This window comes from Artemia sp. Qi Xiang Cuo, chromosome 7, assembly GCF_049724085.1.
Source record: "Artemia sp. Qi Xiang Cuo chromosome 7, ASM4972408v1, whole genome shotgun sequence".
Classification (NCBI taxonomy): Eukaryota; Metazoa; Arthropoda; class Branchiopoda; order Anostraca; family Artemiidae; genus Artemia; species Artemia sp. Qi Xiang Cuo.
In genome coordinates this window covers 14,835,113-14,846,992 of record NC_142800.1, presented here as the reverse complement: position 1 = coordinate 14,846,992, position 11,880 = coordinate 14,835,113, and the positions used below count along the sequence as shown (strand labels likewise).

Sequence of the window (11,880 nt, the reverse complement as noted above, 5' to 3'; positions counted from 1 at the left end):
CCCCTCCCACGCTCATTTTTTCCCAAAGCCACCCGATCAAAATTTTGAGATAGCCATTTTGTTCAGAATGGTATAAAAATTAATAACTACGTTTTTGAGGACGATTAATCCATCACAGTCCCCTGGGGGAGGGATACAAGTTAGGAACTTCGCCTAGTATTGGTTATTGGGAAGTATACAGACATTTTCAGTTTTTTTCCTGGTAGTGAGGGGGGGGGGGTAGGTCGGGGGCTACTTGGGAGGATCATTCCATGGAGGAAATTTTCATGGGGGAAGGAACATTACTATGAAGGGAACACCGGATATCCCAGCATTATTTGAAAAAACGATCAGAAATTAAATAAAAACAAAAAAAAGTTTTTCAACTGAAAGTAAACTTAAAACTCAAAACTTAAAACGAACAAAAATTATTAAGTATATGATTGGGTTTGCCCCTAAGTTAATACCTCACTTTTTACGCTAAACTTTTTTTTTTAGTATTTTCATAAGAGCTATTTATTCTAATTAACGGCCTTTGTGATTAAGGTGTCATACTTAAGGAATTGGAAAAAAAATTTAACTTTAGCGTAAAGAGCCAGGTATTGAGCAAGGGCCGAACACCCTAATATACGTACTAAAAATATACGAATATAGAAGTTCGTTACGTAACTTACGTATATTTATTACTAATAAATTCATTCGTAAATAAAATTAAACAACTTTCGAGAAAGCCATTTAACCAAAAAAAAGTAAAATTTACATGCAAATTTCGTTTCAATTATTAATGTACGGTGACCCAAAATCAAAACCCGCATTAATTCAAAAACGTTCAGAAATTAAATAAAAAAAAAATCAAGTTTTGTTAACTGAAAGTAAGGAGCGGCATTAAAACTTAAAACGAACAGAAATTATTCCGTATATGAAAGGGGGTGTCCCCTCCGCCACGCCTCACTCATTACGCTAAAGTTTGACCCTGTCTCACAACATTATTTTTTAAAACAATAAAAAACTTTAGCGTAAGGTGCGAGGCGTCGATGAGGGGACAGCCCCTTTTATATACGGAATAGTTTCAGTTCATTTTAAGTTTTAATGTCGCTCCTTACTTTCAGTTAAAAATGAACTTGTTTTTTTATTTTAAGGATAAAGAATAGATGTTTTAAAATTTTCTTGACCTATTTTTTCAAAAATGATGATTGTAGATAGTTCGGATTGGGCTCTTTTGACTCCACATACTGAAATATGAAGTTTTTATGAGAAGAAACAGATCAAGAAGTTTTTAGCCACTTATTATGCATACAAGTTCCTCTGTGACACTGCACAGCTCCTGATCGAAATTAAAAATATATTTTCAGAAAAATACGATTATTTCCACATTTTCAACAAGACTATCGAAAATACTTGTTAAGCTTAGTAACCAAAACTTAATATACCAAAATTGGGGCTAAAGGGAATATCAGTCAGACTCTTACTTAGGAAATAGATGAGACACCGCTTTCCAAATCTGGCGATTTTCAGAGTAATTCATTTATTTTAGTGTCTTTTCGATTCTATTATCTGAATCCCTCTTCCAAAATATCAGGCCTTCTCCCCCTCCCTAAAAAAAATTTCCCCAGCCCCTTTGGCACTTCGTCTCCTTTTTCTTGTAGTAAGGATCGATTTTGAGTTTTGCAGTTAGCTCTTATACTGAAAAGACTTTTTTCATAAATGTTTGTTAATATATCAAATATGTAAATATTTATTGTAAAATTTAATAATAAGTTAGACAATAAGAGCATATATTCTTGGCGGTAAATGTCTATTTGGGTAGTGCCTACTTGGTGTAAGGTCTTCCTTAAATTTCGTTAAAGGACCTGTAGGCACTGACTTCATTGGTGGCAAATCTGGAATGAACTGAATCCCTCGTAAGTCTGGAGCTCCTGAAAAAACTACGACATTGCCACTTCTTGGTCTGTATGCAATTGGAACACTTTCTGCGTTTATCACTCCAAGAATTTTGCTTTTTCCTGGTGGCTTCTTAGCCGCAAGTCGTGAAAGAGCATCTAAAAAAATAAAGCAGATTAGTTATCAGTAAAAAATTTTCTCCGTACTAACTTATGAAGCAGTTAAAGCTTTCCAGTTTCTGAGATCAAAGTTTACTAAGAAAAAGTGGAAAACTTTCGTGGAAAATTGTACAGGCGTATGTATAAATCAGCCAAGATTTGGCTAGTTAGGGTTTAAAAATGCAAATCTTGAAGAACATAAAATCTGTTCTTTAACATAACTTTTGGTTGTGTGCTTCTATGCTAATAGTAAGTGCATCCTTATAACCTATTAGAAAGAAACTAGACCATAGGTCAGTTATTTTTTTCCTATTTATATATTCTTGATTTTACCTGAATATATATCAACTTCTCTTGAATGGCTCCAAATAGGCGTATTTCAGTCGTTGTGATTTTTATGCAAAGCCTTTGTATTTGATAAGTACTTATTCAAAAGGGCTGAAGCTAGCTAAGTGGCTGAAGTTGCACAATTCCTTTTTACTACTTGTTTGTTTTACATGGTCTGAGGATATTTCGACTGAGAAGTTGAGTTTCAACATCGCATAAAAATTTGAAGATGTAAAGATTACCTTTATTCAAACATTCTGTCATTAGATCCCTGTCTTTGTTTAAAAAAGTCTGAATTTCGGAGACTATTAACAGGTATTTTCTAAGAAAGCCACTGAGAATTTGGCCACATCCCAAAATTCACTGTTGAGAAATCTAAAGGTTTGAAAGAAATCCCAAGATAGTAAATAATAACATAATTAATACACATTTGAGGGTAACGTTTAAGGTAAATATACTTTTCACAAGATCCTAAGTGGTAGCTAAGTGACTAAACTGGTAGCATTCATTTTTTACTTTTAAATTACAAACATCATCACGAACGGTGGTCTCTCTTCAATTAAAGTAGTGCCTGCCTTGCGTTGGCTTAGAATTAGCATTTGCTCGTCTGTATCAGCTGTCCATTTTAGTGCACTTTTACAATTTAGGAATAAATTGCTCCAAATCGTGACCTACATTCCCGCAACGCTTTGGCTAGAATGTGTTCAATTTATTATGACTGTTTTATTCCTTTTCCCTCAGGTCTGCATCCATTTTTTAATTCTAATAAGATGCAGGAGATTCGAGTACTGTTTTTCCCCTACTATAAAAAAAAATACAAGTTGGTATATGAAATTTTATAATTTTGTTTTATAATTATGTTTAGTGCAACTGATTAATATCTGTTCTGACTTGGATTCTAAGTTAAATTAAATAAAAAAACATGTTTTAAATTAAATAAAAAAAAACAAGTAGGTATATGAAATTTGATAAATTTCTAATGTTTAGTGCAACTGATTAATCTCTGTTCTAGGGATTCTAAGTTAAATTAAATAAAAAAAAAAACAAGTTTAAAATTAAATAAAAACAATATAAGTTGGTATGTGACATCTGATAATTTTCGAATGTTTAGTGTAACTGATTAATCTCTGTTATGACTTGGATTCTAAGTTAAATTAAATAAAAAAAAAAAACAAGTTTTAAATCAAATAAAAAAACAAGTTGGTATGTGGAATTTGATAATTTTCGAATGTTTAGTACAACTGATTAATCTCTGTTATGACTTTGATTCTAAGTTAAATTAAATAAAAAAAACAAGTTTTCGAACTGAAAGTAAGGAGTAATATTAAAACTTAAAACGAACAGAAATAAGTAAACACATGAGGAGGGTTTCCCCTCCTCAACACATCGCTCTTTACGCTAAAGTTTTTCGGCTCTTTAAAAATGTTACTTATTGTTCTAATGAAACGACCGTTTCAGGAGTCGTTTTTAAAGAATTGGGACAAAACCTAAACTTTAGTGTAAAGAGCGAGGTGTTGAGGATTTCCAACCCCTCTCATATACTTAATAACTTCTGTTCGTTTTAATGTTTAATGTTACCCCTAAATTTCAGTTGAAAAACTTTTTTTATTTAATTTCTAATCGTTTTTTTAACGCCAGGGAATCTAGCTCCACCTCGACGGAAAAATCCCCGTCCCATGGAAATATCCTCTGGACAACTCAATCCTGGTGAAAATTTATCCCAGACAATTACCCTTAACATCTCCACGTGTAAAATTGAGTCGGTATAGGAATTCTGGCAAATTCCCCCCAGCATAATATTTCCCCTGAAAAGTTCACCCCTTGAAAACTTCCCTCTCCATGGAAAATTCTCCTCATGCCAAATCTCCCATCAAAAAATTGTCCTCCCCTCCCCAGTCGAAAAATATATGCATACTTCCCAATAACAAATCCTATATGTAAACAATGGGCAAATTTTATAACTGAAAGACCTTTCCCGTAGGGGCTAGGGAGAGGGGTCAAGTTATCTCCAAAGACGTAGTTTTCGGGCGTTTCAACTATCATGAACAAAATAGCTAGCTCAAATTTTGATCAGAAAATTTTGGGGAAAATGTGGCGTGGGAGGAGGCCTAGTTGCAGTTCTTTTTTCGGTCAATTAAAAAGTGCAATAGAAATTTTAACTGTCGTTAGAAAGAGCCCTCTCCCGACGTTCTGGGCCCACTGGGTCGATACGATCACCCCAGGGGAAAAAAACACACAAATGAACACGCATCCGTGATCTTTCTTCTGGCAAAAATTACAAAATTCCACATTTTTGCAGATAGGAGCTTGACACCCTTAAAGTAGGGTTCTCTGATACGTTGAATGCGATGGTGGGATTTTTATTAAGATTCTATGACTTTTAGGGGATCCCCCCATTTTTTCGAAAATCAGGCAAATTTTCTCAGGCTCGTAACCTTTGATGGGTACGACTAAACTTAGTGAAACTTATGTCTTTGAAATCAGCATATAAATCTGATTCTTTTGATATATCTATTGACATCAAAATTTCTTTTTTTAGAGTTTTGGCTACTGTTGAGCCGGGTCACTCCTTACTGACAGTTCGTTACCACGATCTGTTTAATGAATAGGCTTACTTGTGGTTATATCTTTTTCATCTTAATGTGTACTTGTTTTGATTTGCTTAGCTTTTTTTTTAACTAATAATTGTTCAAAAAAACGTTTCTTTGTATAATTATGTTCTTTTTTGTGTGTGTATTTATACATTCCTGCATGAATTTGTATATGTATGTGTACGTATATGTGTTCATGTACGTATATGTAGGTATATGTGTTATTTGTATATGTATATGTACGTATATGTGTTCATGAATGTTTATGTGTTTTTTTCTTTTCTTGTGTTTCTCTTCTATTTATGCTTATTAAACGTCTAGTCTCAGTTTATGGGCTAACTGAGCCACTACTAGTGACTGAGGAACGTCGGGTTCGCTTTTTATGTAGGCATAAGATGGATAAGTCAAATAGCCTCCATCTTTCTATGTGCCAGAACTGCGTCCAGTTTGCTATTGTATGTGTCCTACTTGTATTGTGTTTTATGTTATGTTATTCGAGGCAGTATGTTTACTATGTATGTGTGTGTGTGATTTTTTCTTTTCTTTTTGCTTACTTTGTTTTCTACTCTATTTAACACAGTTATATACTCTTTAGGGTAATAAATATATTGATTGAATGATCTTACAATGAGTTACTAACAAATCTAGCTATTGAAGAGTGAACTCATATAATCGGATTACTTTTTCAAGTTAAAAGGCTTAAATTTGATATTTTTTTGGACTTTGCCATTCCGTAATTTGATGCAAGTGTAGACTTCTACGTGTGGATTATAGCACTTATTATGACTGTCACTCAAGCAAAATTTTATGAAGGAGTGAAACGGCTTCAGGCGTTGCTGGATAAAATATTGGCAGAGCAAAGAAGTTTTACTGTCTCAATAATTTCCCTTCAAGATGAAGTTAGGCAAACATCAGCTGAAAATGCGAATCTACGAGAGGAATCTAAAAAGCTTCTAAATGATCTAGAGCAAGAAAAATTGCGGAATAGCGATTTGGAGAGTAAGCTTTTGGACATCGAAGTGAGAGAAAGAAAGTTGAATTTGATTGTTCATGGTCTGCCTTCTGAAAAGCATAATCAATCAGTGACTAGCAACGTAAAGTCTCTTCTTTCTGACAAATTGCAAGTTACCGAGGACATTTCTCTTACCAAGTGCTATCGCCTTGCGAGAAATAGCAGTTCAAATATCACTAGTAGGAAAACTAGTGTTCGGCCGACCCCTGTTTTTATATCGCTAGACACAGATCATAGCATTCAGGCTATTCTCAGTTAGGTGAATAAGTTGAAGGGTAGTGAAATTCGCATTTGCACTGATCTCCCACCAAAGCTAAATTTCCTATGGAATGAGCTATTGTCCAAGGGAAAAGACATTTCCCTTGGACAATATTATCATCTGTACTACTTCCATCCACCTTCCCCCTTTTTGTATTTTATTTTGAGCTTTATAGTTGCTTAAGAGTGTCACTAGTTTTGTTGGTTTATTTTTGCTTGTTTATGTTTGAAATGTGCATTTTCTCTCTCTTTCTTTTCTTATACTAATCTTATCAACCGTTGGATTGATATTTATTCATTCTGTGCTGCTATGTGTTAATGTGCTCTTTACTCAGTTTACTAAGAATTTTGGTCTTAAGCCATTGTGTATTTTGGAAAGCAATCGCTTTAACTCATTTTTAATTTATTGTTCTGTGATTTTTTTGTTAGTGTTTTTTATTTTTTTTTTCTTAGAAGGGAGAATTCAGATAGGCAATTTTACGAAATAAATATCTTGTCTTCCCAGCTTGAAACCTTAGGAAAAAGTAACATATGGATTTATGAGGCACACTCCCCTTCGCTGACCAAATTACAAAAATGTTTACCTGAATCAAACCCTCAAAGTTGCAAGAATGACAGCATGAATAGTAATTCAGCTATACACAGGCCAGCAACCATACTCACAGTACTTTAATCAATCATGTCCAAAAATGCACAGGCTGCATAACCCTTTGAAAATTAGCACCAAAGAATATAGGTAGCTTATAAGAGTGAAAACTGTAATTTTGAGTTTAAAAAATCACCAACGCCATCTAGGGTTTGGCGTTTCTTGACATTTAAAAAAAACCTGCTGATACATTTTTAAAAATAATTAAAATATATTAAAAATTAAAAATATAGGTAACTTATTAGAGTGAAAACTGGAATTTACGTAAAAAAAAAAAAATCACCAACACCATCTAGCGTTTGACGTTTCTTGTCACCTTAAAACAAAAATTATAATTATGTTTTTATGAAATTAAAATCCGACACTTCTCGCTAAAATAATTTGGCCGATTATACTCATTTGCCCTGTTGTTACTTTCTCATTTGCCCTATTCTAACTATCATTATTGTCATTTGCCCTATTGTTACTCTGAAAATTGTCAAGAAAAGACAAGCGCTAGATGGTATTGGTGATTTTTTTTTACACTGGCACCAGTTTCCACTGCTACAAGTTCCCATGCTCTTAGATTGCCAGCTGCCACACTGAGAATAATTATCAAGTTGTCAACCATCAGCAGGGATTTATGTCATTGGTCGCTTGCATTTCAGACAAAAAGAAAAGTTAAGTTAAATAGTTAAGTTAAAAGAATAGAAAAGTTAAATATTGCCAGAGTCAAGGCTGCATCCAGGGGTTTATGGGGGTTTGACCCCCCATCCTGAAATGTTTGTCCGACTCGTAAAAAAACGTAACAAAAATGAAAGTAAACAAATTTCTGATGCGTTTTCTAAAAAAAATTTGGTACCCCCCCCAAAAAAATTATTTTGTAAACCACCCCCCCCCAAAAAAAAAAAAAATCCTGGATACGGCCCTGGTCAGTACATGCTTATTCATGCTGTTCGTCATTTTTAAGCAAAGTTACTATGATAAGTATTTCTTCGTAAAAACACATTAGCGGGTGGGCTGGGAAATTTAGTTTCAGATAAAAAGGAACTTACTTCGTTTTTTCCTTTTTGTATTTACGGTCGTTATGTGCACTGAATACAAACTTCTTTCTGTGCCCTCTTCCATGAAAAAACTCTTCTTTTCCTGTTCAACGATTTCATGTTCTCGTGTAGACTGCAAATGTCTTCTTTCTTCATTGAAAGGATTCATTTGTTTTTCAACACTTTTTGTAGGCACTTCAGAACTATTAAACAGAAAATTAATAACTGTAGATGAACTTGTGTAATACGAATATTCAGTCTCATATGAATCATGGGAGTGAGGATAAACTACTGAGACGTAGAATATAAGGCCAAATACAGCAATGCTGACAAGAACGACCATCCAGGTCTGTAAAAAAAGAAACAAACATAAATTTTTGGAAATTTGGGAAAGTTTTGGAATTTCAATTAAACGAAAAAAAACCATGTACATGCAGGCAAGCGTTCCGAGGCTTATTTCATTGGGGGGGGGGGGCGATCTTTGTAAATGTTACCAAATTGCTACCTGATTTATGCCAAATATTCTGCAGAAATCAAGAATTTTGCTAAATTTCGGCTGAATTTTTTGCCTGTGGCGAAAATTTTCGTCTAGAGGAAAACTGTTGAACCATGTTTTGGGGTAAACGAATCAATTAAAACGTACTATATTCATACTACCTCTACTACTTCTAATAATACTACTATTAAGGCAAAGGGTATTAAGGGGACAATTTCAAAACATGTTAAGGGGTACGTTAAATTAAATTGAAACACGTTGTATGTGTGCAGGCTGTCAAATGGCATTATCAGCAGTATATCAAGAACAACTTAGAGTAGGCTGAAACTTTCACAGCATGCTGAGCGGTTTGCTAAGTATGTTGAGGGGTTTTATGAATGGTGTCAAGTTTTATTTTTTAGGGAATCACAAGGATGTGTAAAAAATTAAACAATACTATGTGTGTCCAGATTCAAAAAAGGTCGTATGCTATTAAAAATTTCCGAAATTTTTGCTGGCATTTCATTCATTGCTGGCATTACTAATTTATTTATAAGCATTTTTTTGTTTTTTTGCGAGTCAACAAAAATTTTGGTGGGGGGGGGGGGTTCAAGCCCGGTAGCCATCCTTGAAACGGCCTTGCTTATTCCCTATAATAATTCCTATATAGAAATATATATAACAGCAAATAGCTTCATAAAACAACAGGCAAACTGCTTAACTTACAGCCCTTGCCCCAAGGGCTCTGGGGATCAGAGCGTAACTACTAAACCTTTCCATAATGCTTAAAAAAATGATTATCAAACAATTTTGATTAGATGTCTTTGGATGAGGGTAGTAAAAAAGGGCTTGGAGGGGACTGGTCCTGGTTACCCTCAAACCACTTTTAACTCTGAAAAGGGGTGCTAGAACCTTCAATTTCCAATCGAATGGGCCCCCTTTAAAGTTTCTCCGAGAAATCATTCCATTCAAAGTGGTATGGTGAAGAGATAAAAATAAAAATACACAGAGCCTGTTGGCGGGGTGGGGTGCAATAACGATAGCAAAGACAGTTGTTTAATTATTTGAATAAGAAGAGCCCAGAAAATTTAGGTTTTGTGGGGGGTCAAGCGCTAAGAGTCCTTTATATGCAAGCTCCTATCTCAAAGTTTAGCTACAGTTTATAGCAAAATAAAAAGTGTGTTATTTTTTTTTGCTGCAGACGGCTTCGTTGGAATTTGACGGCTTCGTTGGAATGCGAAAAATTAGTTTTTCATGCAGAATATTTTTCAAAAGGAAAACAAAGGCTCTAATTCATGAAGTAATAAATTTGATATATTTTCCGGTTCCTTAAGTAGTGGAGGGCAGTAATTCCCCCTCCCTAGACTCTGAAAAATCCTGCTTTTGTGTATTTCCATTAACGAATTGAAAAAACAACGAAACCGCACCGCCCCCTATATTCTACAACGAAAAATATTGCCACCAACATCTCCTTGAATTGACACCACTGTTTTTGTTTGTTGTCTTTTTTTTTCATATTCTATTGAATTTTAAAAACCGAGAGGAAATACAAAAATTTAAGTTTTTTTTCAATTTTTTTAGCGTTGTAGTAAGCTCCAGTTGGCAACGCCTACTTAATGCGTAATATGTAGATTCTAAACGACATCGCAAATAACTTTTATTAGTTTGGATGACACTCAGAAAATGATATGACTTGTCAGATGAGCCGCCTTATTTCTTACCCATCACCAATAATTGCAAAACTACAATGATACGATTTTACATTTTATCGCAAAGATGACTGAATTAATTTCCGTTAGCAATTTACGATTTTTTAAATTTCTACACATAAAACTTATATCTGAATTTGTTTGATAACATAAAACTTATATCAGTTTTGTGAGCCTAACCTGACAATTGTAAGAAAATGAAGAGTAACAGAAAATAATACACATGCCGGTGCCGAACCAGAGTTTGGCAAGTTCCAAAGTCTCTAAAGGGTTTAGAGGGTAGCCAAAGCTATCCACTTAATGGATAAAAAGAGACACTAAACACAACAATTGACAGATTTTCAGCACGAAATAAATGAACTATCACACCAATTTACAGACAAGTACACAGTGCTCCCTTTTGACTCATTATCTTTACTATTATAGCAGTAATTTTCACGTAGTTTAAGAATTTTACTTTCCAAGCGGAGGATGGGCCCAAAAATAATGAAGCTAAAGGTGTTCCTTTAAAATCTAAATGATGAGTGGTTCTGAGTCAAATCCCCCCCATCCCCTACCCAAAATATACTCCTACATACCACTGAAGATTCATCTCCTGGGCGTCTGCGATATTTTTTCCAATTTATACCCATTTGGTCACCTAAACTACCACTACGGTGTCAATTTTGCAACTACTGGTCACTAGAGATTAGCAAAAACCCCGTTAAGACCTTTACCTCAGATGATTATCAAACTTGTGCTAATTATAAAAGCTTTTAGACTAGCTCATTGTGAGAATATTTTAACTTGTAATTAGTATGGCCAGCTCGTGGCATTTAAGCCGCTTACTTGGGGGTTTACAACGTCCAACACTAGACTATGCCTTAATCTTGGGGTGAATCCATATTTGATAATCCTAATATTGACATTGATGCTACTTTAGTATTTGCTGTTTACACTTGTGAGTTAGATTGTGATTTGATTTCCGCCTTATTTTCTCCATTCTGAAAAGTAGGACAGCCTATGAATTTTAATTTGGAATATTTATGCACAAACTATTAAATCTTGGTTTCCTATATTCAAGTAGCGATTGGCTCGAAGTATTAGCTTAAGAAAAACATCAGTGACAATGTCTAATTTATTTTAATATTTGTAAATAAGATAAACAGAACCCTCAGTAAAGACTGACTGAAAATACGGAAAGACTCAGTAAACTCATTTTGGCGATGCTCTGAAGTTACTGAGGTTTCTGAAATTCAAAGTCCCACAAAAGTGAGAGCCTGAAAGAAAATATTGTGGTAAAGCTTTTAGCATGACTAAATATATAATTGCTAACACAGCGTTCAACTGTGATAATCAAAAGTGCAACATAATCAGTGCATCATTTAAGGGGATCAATTATCCAAGTAGGGGAAGATAGGCTACTTCATGGGCTAATGAGGTGTAGAGCCCCCCGTTACATTGAAATTAGGAAATTTTGTATTGAAGGGAAGGATGTCAAATGGAGTGTAATTTTCTTTAGTATTTGTCTTTTTTGTATATGGCTTTAAAAGGCTTTTAAATACAGATTATTATTATCATACCCCGTTTTTGTAACATTTTAGGAGAGCCAAAAAAAACGAAAAAAGTGATTGTCTGTGGCCGTTCTGAAGGATGAGACTAATGGAGATAAAGGGAACATATTCTAAACCAGCTTTTTATGTTTTTGTTTCAGGGGTAAAAATTAAATCTAAATATTCCAAACGATTTCAAAATTATTTCATTTTATGGCGTATGTCTCCTTTTTCCTATAGATAATTCATATCCTTCTCGGTCAAAAGTATTCTGAGTGAATTAAAAATTA

At 34.3% G+C, this 11,880-nt stretch overlaps 1 protein-coding gene across 3 annotated transcripts in view; it reads right to left on the bottom strand.

Moving 5' to 3' along the window:
• Window positions 1-1,676: 1,676 nt before the first annotated feature.
• LOC148949991 (uncharacterized) overlaps window positions 1,677-11,880 on the bottom strand; it is a 32,170-nt gene continuing 21,966 nt past the window's right edge. For 2 of the 3 annotated variants that reach the window (XM_089092047.1, XM_089092045.1), the window contains exons 2-3: window positions 7,887-8,223; window positions 1,677-2,018 (exon numbers count right to left, since the gene is read on the bottom strand). In XM_089092047.1, coding sequence (XP_088948173.1) covers window positions 1,738-2,018; window positions 7,887-8,217 — 612 coding nt within the window. In that variant the 5' untranslated portion in view covers window positions 8,218-8,223 and the 3' untranslated portion in view covers window positions 1,677-1,737. Of the gene's footprint in view, window positions 2,019-7,886; window positions 8,224-10,636; window positions 10,703-11,880 lie in introns of those variants that run through there. The other variant, XM_089092046.1, reaches the window with a different exon arrangement.